A 13870-nucleotide genomic window follows, 5' to 3' on the forward strand; every position below is an offset into this window, starting at 1 on the left:
TTACATAGACTGTCATACCTTTGACCTTTATGACAGCACATAGGTTTATTTCCTATAGTCTATTTGTCTCATTTGGTTTTGTTTTATTTTCTTCCAGGTCAGATACTTTAGGTCATATTTTGCCTACTCTTGGCAAAGACTGGACACATCAAGGCATTGCCAAATTGTACCATAAAGTGAGCCAGTGAGTATATTAGTTCATCTGACACTGATTACCAGCTTTTCTGAGAATGTTTGTATCCATTGAATACACTAGTACAGGGTTCTGTTGTGTAAAGAGATGAATCTGGAGACACATGAGTACTGTATGTCTCACCTGATCCTGATGGAGAAGAGCAGTCAGCTGGTAGGGACTGAAGATTATACCTTGTCTGATATATTTTACAAGCTTAGCAATAGGCTGAACCACAAAACCTTTGAGGAAAGGGAAGAATGTAGAAAGAAACATGGCAGACTAAAAAGATGTAACGAGAACCTAGGCATTGGATACCACAAGACACCACTTGTCTGTGTCCAGGATTCGTCCATCAAAAGACTCTGAAACTGCAGTCAGATCTCCATATCCACAGATTCTTTATCCACAGCTTGGACATTTTCAAAAAAGATATAAATTCCAGCACCATTTAACTCTGCCATTGTATATCATGGGACTTGAGCATCCATGGATTTTGCTATCTACAGGGTGTGGGGGTGTGTGTTCCTGGAACAAAACACCAGTGGATACCAAGGGTCCACTGTACTCAATAATGTTCCCTTCCCCATTCTTATAATTTGGGTATGTCTTCCTTCCCTGTGATTGAAGGGAATGTTATCTACCATAATGCAATTTGTCCAATATATGACACATACTCAACTTTAATGGCTTGAATCTTGTGAAGAGAAAGGCTGCTTTCATTTACAAACAGAAGTGTGATCCAGTGGAGGAGGCAGTTTTTCATGGATTCCTGCTTTACCCTCCCTACATTATTCTGGAGATTCAGAGCAGATTTTATGAGGATGCAAGAAGCTCCAGGAGGCGTCTCTGTCTGCTGCCACTAATGGACAAACTCCTTCAAGGGGAGACTGACTGATGAGTTTCCAACCATAATCATATCATGTTGTTAAGTGTCTAACATGGCTGATAATATCTACATGCAAATGCCCTCTATGGATTGACTGTGAGAAGATTTTTTAGTATGTTTGATGGCAATGCTGATAACAGGATGCTCTCTGTCTCTCTCTAAAACAGAAATGGATATAAGTTCCTGTACTGTTCAGCACGTGCTATAGGGATGGCAGATATGACTCGAGGATATTTGCACTGGGTCAATGAGCGGGGGACTGTACTACCTCAAGGTCCTGTCTTACTGAGTCCCAGCAGTTTGTTCTCAGCCTTCCACAGGTATGATAACACTGAATCTCATAAACCCTGGTGGCTCATGGTCTGAACAGATGGGGTTGCTTTGTTCTAAGCACTCTCCCCGCTGGATCATGGGTTGCCAGTGCTTGTAATTATGGGCATTTCACAGGTTAATATGAGCTCATAGTACATGGTTCCAATTACTGTATATGAGACTGGAAAAATACATTCTTTCTAGGAATTTCTAAGTCTTTCAATGGACTCTCTGTTCCACTTCCAGCAGAAGCATACCAAGGAATCATGCTGGAGGACATAGAAAATGCCTAGAAAGAACACTTTGTTGTTCATTTTAGGCACACACACACACACACACACACACACAAGTGTTCCAGATTATACACAAATTTCATATTACTCGAAGGGACCCTGAATAGATCCCTTGTGTAATAAGATATCCAATTGTATTTTTAGGGCTTCAGAGATTACGCACCTTTATATCAACATGAGCCTTATCTGGGCCAGCAAAATCCATAGTAGCTCCCTGCCATGTGGTGGTCAAATTCAGTTTTGCCTTCACTGTGAGTTCTCTTCAGCCCTCTGTGGCCTGAGTCTTGCAGAATATATGTTGGTGACAGCAAAGAGACTTAGAATTGTCTGGCCAACATTTTTGATTAAATATAGTCATGACTAGCTTCAGCTCAAAATGGGACCCACAGTTTGAATGTTAGCCATACATTTATTTTTAGAATCCATAATTGTGCAGATTACCTGTTCAGGGCAGGCAAAAGGCTGCAATGCACATTTAGGTTTTTTGAGTTCTTCAAGCTACATAGGACAAAAAGCAAGGGATGGAGGAAGAGATGGAATAATGAAAATAATAATAATAATTAGGCCAGATTTTGTAACCGTGGAGTCTGTCATTACAGCTGGAGCTTTATGTTTTCAGAAGAGTTGTGTGTCCACCATTGCTTTCCCACTTATGAAGTCTACATGTAGTCAGATACATGCAGCACCTGACAATGAGTAATTCATTTGACTGAAATATCTGTATTAAGAATAAGTTTAAATTCATGCCTTCAAAATCTGGCTGACAGTTTTTTGACATAATAATAATAATAATAATAATAATAATAATAATAATAATTTATATCCCACCTTTTCCCAGGGGAATCAAGGCGGATTACAACAGAAGTATAACAATAAAATATCATAAAAATACAAATCCATGCTAAAACAATCTCACATACCAATCCTCCCCCAAACATAAACCATAAACCAAAGAGCAGTAAAATAAAAATTAAATGACAAATGAATTAAGATTAAATTAAATTAAACATTTCAAATACAAGTTTGCTAAAAAAAAATTGGGGAGATTTGAGGTGGAATAAGTATCTTCTTCTAGGGGGGAATGGGGTGAGTGATGTCGTGAGGGGGAGGCTAGTGTAGAATGGCTCATCTGGAAACGCATGTTGGAAGAGATCCATTTTAACAGTCTTTTTAAAGGCTTCTAGAGTAGTAATATGACGGATCTCATCTGGCAGGTCGTTCCAAAGCCTAAGAGCAGCAGATGAGAAGGGTCCTCTGGGTCCTGCAGCCAATCTGGTCTTCTTTGGTTGCAACAGATTTTTTCCAGAGGACCTAAGTGTGCGAAGTGGATTATGACATGTTGGATCCTAGTCAACTGAAACATTTCAAGAAGGCTGAGAAAATTAATTGTGTTATGTTTATAAAGCTAAATCATTGTCTTTTTGTGTACTTCATTTCAGAGAGGTGATAGAGAAGAAGCCAGAGAAGTTTAAAGTACAGTGTCTAACTGACATCAAAAACTTGTTTCACCCCAACACAGAACCTTTTTATGCTGCCTTTGGCAATAGGCCCGCTGTAAGTATCTGAGATAACATTATTTACTTAAGATTTTATCCAGAGAGAAGCTTCTGCCCCACTTAATTCATGATGTCCTCCCTGAAACAGGTAATGCAGATAGCAGTGGCTGCAAAGAAATGAAACTGTTTATAGTCTATCCACTGATTTTTTTATCCATAGATTCAACCATCCTATATATATTCTAAAGCAAACCTTATTTTTTGCCATTTTATATAAGGGGCATCATTTTACTATGCCATTGTATTTAATGGGATTTGAACATCCACAGATTTTGGTACCCATAATGGGGTCCAACCACAGCCAGATACCACTGTATACATGTGCATTTGTGTAACCCATCTTCATTCATTTGAGCTTTGTTATCCATGTCAGTTTCTTATTGTACCACTTGGTTTAGTGGGGATGGATGTGAAGATTAACATACAGTGGTGCCTCCTTATCTGCGGCCTTGCTATCTGTGGATTTAAGCCCCTGTTGTCCCCACTGGCAGCACATGCATGCAGCTGTGCCAGTGGGAGCACATATGTTGTGCCACCATTAGGAACAATGGAACTTGAGGTCCTGCGTTTTTTGGTATCTGCGGCGGGGTCCAGAACGGATCCCCTGCAGATACCAAGGTCTTGACTGTACTTGTCTTATGGGGTTGGCACTGATATCTTTGCCCTGTACCATTGTTATTAAAATGGATTTATTTGACTTCGGAGGAGAGGATGTGAGGTAGTATCAGCCTTCTCCATCCCTGGTTCCATGGCCCTTCTAGCACATTTCCTCTCCTTTTGTAGTTAGGAGTAAACACATATGTAGAACAACTACATCTGTCTCTTATGGTTTGCGGACACTAGATGAGCTAGCTTCCCCCAGCTCTCCTTTCCAGCTCTGTGTGAATAAGCAAAGAGGTACAACTAGTGTTGGCTATTTATTCTGTATGCATGTCCCCAAAGCATCAACTTAATTGGCTATATTGAGTCAGGCTCTCACTCATGTATATAGGGCTTATCTATATGGGTTATTTACTCTGAATTCCCCTGGGGTTCACTGCGTCATGTTTATATGATGCAGGCCCCAACCCCAAATTGGGCGTGAACTGTATTCACAATGTCTACACCCGATTCAGCATTTCCTCTCCTTAACTCAAATTTAAAACCCTTACCTTTTGTTCAAGGATTCTGGCTCTCTGCAGTGACAATGGGCAGCTGCTTTCCCATGCAGTCCCTGTGAGTTGCCTGCTGCTGCAGATGCAGGTCGCTCTGAAGTCAGAACAAGGTGCCTAACACTGATAACATGCCTGGGCACCTCATTGGGGATCCCCGTTGTAGTGGTCGTGTTCTTCACTGCAGGCATTTCAGCATAGTTCATAAGGCATCCTGAGTTTGAGTGCATTGCTTAATATCTTGCCTTTTTTAGCTCTTGTGTGCAGACAGAAGCAGCTGCGGTGAAAGCAGTTTTCCTGTGTTGAGTGATCTTTTCGTGCAATGCTTGCTTCTGCCTGGGAAGCCAGACAAAGCAAGCTATTTATTTTTATTTTTTATTTTTTTGCCTTACTCTTAGTCCTTTCCCAGGCATTCCTTGTCTGTCAGGGTAGAGAAACAGGCAGGAAACTGACAGTTAAAAACAGACAGATCCAATCATTTCACTGAAACATTTCCCCTCAAATTTTTGGCTCAGTTTATTAATGTTTTGATAGAATCTCTGTTTTTCTCATCAACCTAAACCATAGTTCCCAGTGCTTTTGGGTAAATGGGGGCTGTTGCAAATCAGTAAATGAGGGAAGCAGTTGGGATACATAAAGGCAGGAAATACAGGCGGCAAGGATTTATAGTACAGTATATGACATTAAAAAATGTGTCATGAAAATTTTTTAAAAATTAAAAATATTGTATATAATAAAATTATCTTCATGCTATGTGTATAGGGTGTATATGAAACATAAGTGAGTTTTGTGTTGAGACTTGGGTCCCATCTCCAAGATTTTTCAAGATGTATGTTTATTCAAACACAGGTATTCCAAGTTGGCAAAAAAATAAAAATAAAAATCTGAAATCCAAAATACATCTGGTCCCAAGCATTTTGGATAAGGGAGACTCAACTTTTACAGACATGGATTTCTGGTGCTGACATTATTTACTAAAAATATGGAGGACATTATTTACTAAGGATATCCATCAATATGGTGGCTGAATAGCCTTGAAATTATGTACTGATACTATGTTACTTTGTGGCTTAAAATCATTGCAGTTCCTCCAGTATGAAAAGTGCAAAGTTTACAGCAAGGTTGGGGAACCCATGGTCCCTCAGAAGGTGTTAAACTACAACTTCCATCATGCTTCACTTTTGGCCATGCTGGCAGTGTTTGGTGGAAGATGGAGTCCCGCTAAATCTGGAGGGCTACAGGCTTACATAAATATTTTAGAAGAAAATTAGTTATTTTAAGAGGAATCTCATTTCTTTCTTTCTTTCTTGTTTCTCGATCTAGGACGTGTATTCCTACAAGCAAGTGGGAGTCTCATTAAACAGAATATTTACTGTTAATCCAAAAGGGGAGTTAATTCAAGAGCATGCCAAGACTAACATCTCTTCGTGAGTATCCACTTAATGTAGCATAGACCACTTAGTTCTCTTTCTGGATGATAAAGGCGTGGTACAGAGCACCAAAAAGAGAGGCGCTGGGGAGGCGCCTCTCCTTGCTCCGCAGAAGCACCGTAGCAACCCAATTGTGCAGCGCTGCTGCACAGCAAGAAAGGAGTGTTTGGAAGCGGCTCCTTTTTGTGGTACACTTGCACCGCACCAAAGCGCCAGAGACAGTGTGATGACGTGCCAGCGGCACAGCGCCGTTTGGTCACTGCGCTGCTGGCACGTCATTGTTGTGCACACCATCTGGATGGTGCTGCGCAGCTGCGGCGCGCCCATGAAGTGCTAGGATTGCAGGGCGTGTGCACACCCCACTCCTGAACAACCCTAGCACATCATGGGTGCGCTGCAAAGGGCCCATCTGTACCAGGCCAAAGTTACACTACCTAGAAATATGATCCATATTACCTAGTTTTAGCTTGAGAATGTGAAAAACAATCGCTCTTTGATTTATAATAAATAATTGAAATTATTGCATTTTTAAAAGAATACACCATTTAACAATAGCTTTACAATGAGTAAAAAATAATAAAAATAAACTTAAGTCTTTCAATTCATGCGTACAACAGAACCCATAGAACAGAAGCTCTGTAGATGAATTGCTATCTCCACTTGTCTTTCAGTTATAATCCACATACACACTTTTATTCGATCTCTTCTTTTCCCTTTCCTCACCTATCCTCTCACTTACCCACCCACTGATAATTTTCCCGAGTCCATCTTCCTTATGTGCTTAATTACTCTGTTAATTAAAGCAGAATCTCTCTTCTTAGTCCTTCTGTCTAGTAGCCTAGTCACTAAAGAAGTCACAAAGAAATGGATTACTAAAAATGTTTGGATTTAAAATCTTGACATAGGGAAGGGATGTGGAAAGAATATTATAGCATTCTGAATGAGTGAGCTTTTGCAAACTTGGCTACAGCTACTTGTTACTACTAATAATATGCTGGGTAAGACTTCCCTAAGGATTCATAAATCTGACTGGGAAATTTAAGATGTCATGTGCTTTTGCAGAGTTTTACCTGGGCTCCTGTGTCTGACTTACTAGCTAGATTTAGGTCTAGACTTTCTGAATGATCATATCTTCCTGTGCAAATATGCCAGAATCTTAAGATCCTTGTGGGAGAGCTTTCCCTTGGTCTTACCATTGTCACAAGTCTGTGTAGTAAGGACATGGGAGAGAGTCTTAGTGGCTGCTTGCAGCTCGTGGAATTCACTTCCATGAGGTCCCCTCTCTGCTCTCCTTTTGCCAGGAAGTCAGCAAGGATCTTTATATTCAGACAGGCCTATCCATCTTGGCCAATAGTCTGGGATTTTGGGAACTGAAATCCAAAACACCTGCAAGGCCAGAGTTTAGGAATTACTGTCCTAAATCCTGCTGTTGCCTAGATTATAAGGCTGGGCATTGGAAAATGGACTGTATAAATACTGTATAAACCATGTTTTGATTTGCTAGCTCCATTGATGATTATTCCTTTCTAGTCCCTCCCCTGACTTGTACTATTATACATTGATGCGCATCATGACCAAAATCACAGATGTAGTTAAGAATTCTTAACTATGTATTGCCTCCTGGCCCAGTTCCCCAAACCCACCTTAACAGACATCAGCCACACCACGTGACAGAAATACATTCTGCTGGTGACTGGGGTGAAGCAAGTTGGGTGGTGTTTCCTGCCTTCTCTCACCAGCAATCTGTAAAATAGCAATTAGAGACAGGAGCCTTGCCACAACTCCTTGTCCCGCTGCAGATCACTGGTGAGAGGAGGGTGAAAATACCCTGCCATGTTCCCATTCATCAACAGAATAGCCTTCATGAAGTTGAAGGCTTTCATGGCTGGCATCCATAGTTTTTTGTGGGTTTTTCAGCCTATGTGGCCATGTTCTAGAAGATTTTCTTCCTTCTAGAAAATCTTCTAGAATAGCCTTCCATTGCTTGAGGTGGTTGCTGACTATTAAGGTAGGTTTGAAGGGCAGGGGGGCATTTTCAATTGTAGCAATGCCACGATCATAAATATGAATACGAAACAAAAATGCATAAGTCTGTCTTACAGAGATTAATTACCTGGGCTTATTTTTTTTCCAGATATGTGAGACTCTGTGAAGTGGTAGATCATGTATTTCCCTTGCTGAAAAGAAGCCATTCTTCAGATTTCCCATGTTCTGACACGTACAGTCGGTTCACATATTGGAGAGATCCATTGCCACCCTTTGAAAACCAGGACATTCATTCTGATGCACCATAATGACTATTGAATCTGCCGAGCAGCAGTTCAAAGGTTTCACTTCAGGTTCTGCACTTCAGCGATACGGCTGGATTTTTGCCACTTACAGTTCACCTGGAGTTTGGGATGTAGTGAACATTTCTTAAACGCCAGTTCAGAAATTTCTTCATTGTCCTTTAAAGTAACATTTCTGAATGTTTCACTCCCAGCTCTTCTCCAGCATCATGCTTGAGATCTACCACAAATGGTATAGTCTTATTATGCAAGGACATTTCTGAGTGCCATGATACTGGGCTTCTTAAAAGCAAATCCTGTGTGATCTTCAGTTTTTCCATGCCAGTGCGGGATATGTTTCCATGCTGTGGTATCAATGGGGGCTTCCAGTTCCTTGTTTTTGGGTAGAACGGAATGGAGTAACTGTATGACACTGAGCTGAAATACCTATTTTTATAGACTCCCATCATCATAAAAATATTTGATGAACAAAGTCTGACCAAATCTACTGAACAAAAGTCAATTGGTCTGTACTCTAAACTTTTCTAGCATATCTATAGTCTCTAGAGCTGAACTTAGTTTCCATTGGTGGGGTGCCTGGTCATGCCTCCTAGTACCATGTATGCCAACATGGAACTGTCAGACTGTTTTATACACTTGAGATAACCCCCTCCCCTAAAAACAACAACAACACTGAGTGCATTTATGCTGGCAGTTTGTGTGTGCTCTCAGCTCCTCTGGATCTTGGCCACAATTTGCAGTAAGAAAAAGGAAAAGAGAGGGTTTGGCAAGGTTCCTGGAGAAGGATTTAAATGCTTCATTTGTACAGCAGGTTTTGTTTTACTCAAGGAGTAATCCTGCTGAAGATGTTGGAATCACTAGTTGTCCTGCCTTATAATACCTTTCAGGCCATGTATTAAGACATGTTTTGTGAGTGGGGAGAGGAGTCTGAAGGCATAGTTATTCAAATATAGTATGAACCCTTGAGTCAGCTTAGATGTGACATACCTGCTTGTAAATCAATGAGAATGAGGAATCATTCTCAACAATGTGTTTGTCAGTGTGTTTCCTGGTCGCCGCTTCTGTGCATTCACCAAGAAGAGTGGTGCCATTTAAATGGACATGGGATGCTCTGAACTGACAAGTACAGCACATGTCAGTATCTGTTCCTAAATACAAACGACATGTTCCTGGAAGCAGTCTTTATTTGCCTGATGAATTTCATGAGAGTTGCATTGCTTGCATCCACAGATTTTATTTGCACTAACTTTTGCCATGGTATGAACCATTTTTTTTATGGCTGTGGGTCCTCTTGCTGTGTTTTATTCCCTGTCTCTCCACCACTCCCTGGAAACGTTAAATATGAGTGGGTTCCATACAATATAGTCAGCCATCACAGGGAGTTTACATTTTAATTTTGCATTTCTTTTCTTTGTACAGTTATGAGTGTTCATGGCCCTCTTTTGTTGTTTTCTAATATTTGGTTGTCTTGAGATGTAATGATGTTCATTACATATGAATGCTATCTGAGTAGTTTTTCAGAGAATCCGCTTTTACAAGTTGCTGGTCTTCCTTAAAACAAAGGTTTCTGCTGCTGATATAAGAAATGATGCTAGAAGCTATCTGGCTTTTAATTTTTAAAAAATAATATTTATTTATAAGTGAGGGATAGAGGCTAAGAGGCAAAGCAGGTGTGATGACAGCCAACCCTGAGTTGCTACCAAACTCCTCAGATGAGATTTTTACATTGAGGGGGGTGGGGGGGGGGGGGGAGAAGATTCACTGAATCCGTACCCTGATTGTGTATGCTTTTCAGAAACATCTTCTCCCCAGCCATTTTTTTTTCAGTTTATGGTGAAAGGGAAATAAGTACTTGGCTTTATCAGCTCTTTACCATCACTTTGAGGTGTGTGTGTTTTGAGTTTCTGTGGTACACAGTCCTTCCAAATTATTATTCTGTTAGGTTTACAGTGCAGTCCTTGGCTTGTTTACTCAGAGGTTACTGCAGTCAGTTCAGTGGGACTTATCCCACTCAAGTGTGTATCAAATTGCATCCTTAATTTTGCAAGATGTCTACTCCTCCACATCTGTTATCGATGTACTACTGTGGTTAAGGTGCATGGCTTCTGGAGCTAATTTTGACCTCCCTCCTTGGGGGGTGCTGCAGACAACACTCCGAATCCAAATGTGATTATTTCATTTTCTTTCACTTCTGCTTTTGAAGAAACACTGGAAACATACCTCCCACCTTTGCCTGCTCAAGACTATAGCAATGGCCTGCATCTTGTTTTGGAGGACAATTGCTGCTCTTGAAGGCTTCCATTAGAAGCAGCTCTCATTTTTTACTGGGAAAAAAACCACCTGCCTCATAATTCCTGTTCTTTTGTCTATCTCTACATATTTATAGAATCTGAGTCCATCTCAACAGGATTAAAATTCAGATTGATTCAAAGTCTTGCCTGGGTTGACTGGACTGTGGGTTTTTTTAGGCTGTCCCACTCAGAACCTGGCTGGACTTTGGTTGTATCTTCTAATTTAATGCTTGCTGTGCTTATTTTTAAAAAAAAAAACACTTGTGAATGGTTGCCTACCTCTTGAAGCAGCTTATCTGCTTGCAGTGCTTACTGTTTCTGTGCAACCTAAAGGGAGATGTGGAGAGATGAAACAGTTAAAATCTGCTGATCAGATGTTTGACAGGACAGCAGAATTGGGCCTGGGAATCAGTCCAACTATCCCTTCCAAGCCACTGACCAGCAGAATTACAGCCATTCTGAAAGAACTCTTGTGCAATCCAAGCTGTTGGATTGAAGAAGGGAAACACATGTGCAAGCTCTGTTTGCACATGTAGCTTCCTATCCAGCTGTGGATACACACGTTTCTTTCACGTATATTTCCTTCAACTGGATTATGGCACTAATGTTTACAAAGACATCACATCTGCAGTAGCTGAGGGTGATAGTTTGCATTTGGACAGTGTCACTTTAGGATATGCATAATAGGTACAATCCAGCTAAAGTCATTAATAAATCCCACAGAAATGAATGAAATAAAAGGAGTTTCTGTTGAAGCTACCAAGGACCTGTAATCCAAGTCAGGGCAGAGAGCAGTTCCCCTAGTCAGGCCGCAGGTCACTCTGATTAAAGTTGCAATTGAGAGAAACTCTAATAAGACTGAATGGAGTAAACCTCTGAGTATACACCCATAGGAATCAGTTGCAAGTCTCAATCCTTTAATGGAACTTTACTGTGATCAGATTTTTCTAGATGTACAATATTATGTTCAATATACATGAAGTAATATGATAGGGATAGGATCATGAGCTAGGATGGTTAAAGTGGGTTTTCACTACAGAAATTGACTTGGTAATTTGTGTGCATAATTTTATACAGCCAGAGCTGACACACACACGCATACACACCCCACCCTAAAACTGATAGGAACCCCCCCCCCCCCGATATTGATGTAATATCTGGGCATAATTTTTGGCTTTCTCCTGTTATCAAACTTGCCATGTGACCAAAAAGTAATACAATTTTTAGATTACAAATCTCGAGACAGAGGCAACTGCAACGTACAGTGTTTTAGAAACCCAGAACCTAATATTAGGAACTGTGAAGCCATGGGCGAAAAAACATCTGACAGAATAAGATACCAGTTTTAGAGAGATGTTTCTCATATTGCAGGCTACTTCAGTCAGTTGTATCTTATTTGACATTAATTTCTCATTATTATATGTTGAATTTCAAATATACAGATGCTCCGTTATGTCGGTACTTGTTCTGCCCTTGATCCTGTGACTTAGAATATCTTGGCGATGATCCAGCCAAATTTAAGCAGTTCTTATTATTGACTTTAACTGAAGAATTTCTTAACTGTGCTACAAATCAGTGTAATGGGGCATTTGAACTTGAGCTTGTTGGTCCTATATGTATTCCAATCTATTTAAGAAGGAAGTTCTCCATTTTGTAGGCCATTAGCCATTAACTTTATTTTGTGGATGTTTTCTCATGCTATCATTTCATGGACTTGCACTTTACTGACCTGGAAACTACATAGGCCTGTCCAGTTCCTGAAAAAAAAATTTTTTTGGGGGGGGGGGGGGGGATTCTAGGAACTTGTTGTGTGCCTTCAAGTTATTTTTGACTTACAGAGACTCTAAGATAACCCTGTTATGGGGCTTTTTTGTCAACTCAGGAACACATCTGCTTTGCAAACTGAGATATAGCTTTACTGTTAATGCATGCTGTGGCAACACACCCCACCACCCTTGTTGTCTGCCTTCAAGTTGTTCCTGACTTATGGCGAGCCTATTATAGGGTTTTCTTGTCAAAATTTGTTCAGAGGAGGGTCAGCATTACCTCCCTCTGAGGCTGAGAGAATGCAGTTTGCTCAAGATCAGTCAATGGGTGTCCATGGCTATGTGAGGATTCGAACCCTGGTCTCCAGTATTGTAATCCAACACAAAACACTACAGCACTCTGGCTCCCTGTTTGGAAACTATATTCCAGAAATGTAATATTTCTAAACCCTGGGCCTGCCATGGTTTATAGGAGATAGGACATGATCTTCCCCGGCATTGAATGAAGCTGTGGATTTCTGCAAGTTCATTTAAAGCTATTTTCAGAAACACCAACAAATGTAGCTCTTACACGAAAGAAACCTGACTCCAAATTACTCTTTTCAAAGATCATCCTGCCTCTGCCCTGTCAGAGGTGCTATTGTATAGCCCTTTCTATATAGTGGCATAGAAGACCTGCAGGTACATTGCACTCAGCTGATATGTATGACCTTGGTTGGTTATTGCGGAGAACAATTTAAGGCATTTTAATTACTGTTACTTAGAGTTGTTTTTTTAATTAGCTACAGGTCCACAGTTTCTAAATAGTTTCACTTTGGCTGCTCATTTCTTTATGCACACATTTTTAACTATATTGTTGAATTCCCAAAGAAAAGCAGCAACAAAAATGTTGGAATGGCTGAATGAATTCTTATTCTTTCTATGAAAGAAAAAAAAAAGTATTTATCATGATTTTCCTTTTGATGTACTGGTGGTTTTCTGTTACAGAAAAAAGGTACTTCTTCCAATGCACTCTGAATGCAAAAATAAAATGCCGACAATATGCTCTGTTTTAGAATATGCAAGAAGTGCATCGCAGTTGGTTTCCATAAATTTGATGGCCATTTACCCTGCACAGGTGCTATGTGGAAAAAAAGAAATCTCGACATACTAAAAATAAAATTTAAAAATGCCAATGTAATTTGAAGGTTGAGGTGGGATGGATGATGTTATTTTATTTTGTTTTGTTACTGTTGATGAGTATGTCTGGAAATTCCTCTGTATGTATGCACTAGTGCAATGAATTATAGAAAACAATTTAACATCTCATTTTGATGATGAACTGAATGCAAATATATATATATTGTAATACATGCAATCCAATAAAAGATGTTCTGAAAATCCAGCTGTGGGTACAGTTTAAAACATACACAAGCATGCACACAGATATGCCAGCAAGGCACAGTTCAGCCCAAATTGTTATTTTACATCAGTCTTCTCTAGTTTGGAATCATCCAGATGTTTTAAACAATTTCCAGCATGGCTAGTAAGCTGTCAGAGTTGTATTGCAAAATACTGGGAGGACACTGGATTAGAGGCTACCTTAGAAGTTGTTGAATTCCACAGTCAAAAAATTTAAGCAGATGATAAAATAGCTTGGAGAAGAGAAGATTTGAGAGGTGATATGACAGCTATTTTTAAATATCTGAAGGGATGTCATGTAGAAGGTAGAGCAAGCTTGTG

At 40.1% G+C, this 13870-nt stretch overlaps 1 protein-coding gene across 6 annotated transcripts in view; it reads left to right on the forward strand.

Annotated features, from left to right (window-relative positions):
• LPIN1 (lipin 1) overlaps positions 1-13532 on the forward strand; it is a 156600-nt gene extending 143068 nt beyond the window's left edge. For all 6 annotated transcript variants that reach the window (XM_042439753.1, XM_042439707.1, XM_042439727.1 and 3 more), the window contains 5 exons: positions 98-184; positions 1229-1381; positions 3106-3220; positions 5697-5800; positions 7938-13532. In XM_042439753.1, the coding sequence (XP_042295687.1) occupies positions 98-184; positions 1229-1381; positions 3106-3220; positions 5697-5800; positions 7938-8097 (619 nt within the window). In that variant the 3' untranslated portion in view covers positions 8098-13532. The remainder of the gene's footprint in view (positions 1-97; positions 185-1228; positions 1382-3105; positions 3221-5696; positions 5801-7937) is intronic.
• Positions 13533-13870: the final 338 nt, after the last annotated feature.

This window comes from Sceloporus undulatus, chromosome 1 (genome assembly GCF_019175285.1).
Source record: "Sceloporus undulatus isolate JIND9_A2432 ecotype Alabama chromosome 1, SceUnd_v1.1, whole genome shotgun sequence".
Lineage (NCBI taxonomy): Eukaryota > Metazoa > Chordata > Lepidosauria > Squamata > Phrynosomatidae > Sceloporus > Sceloporus undulatus.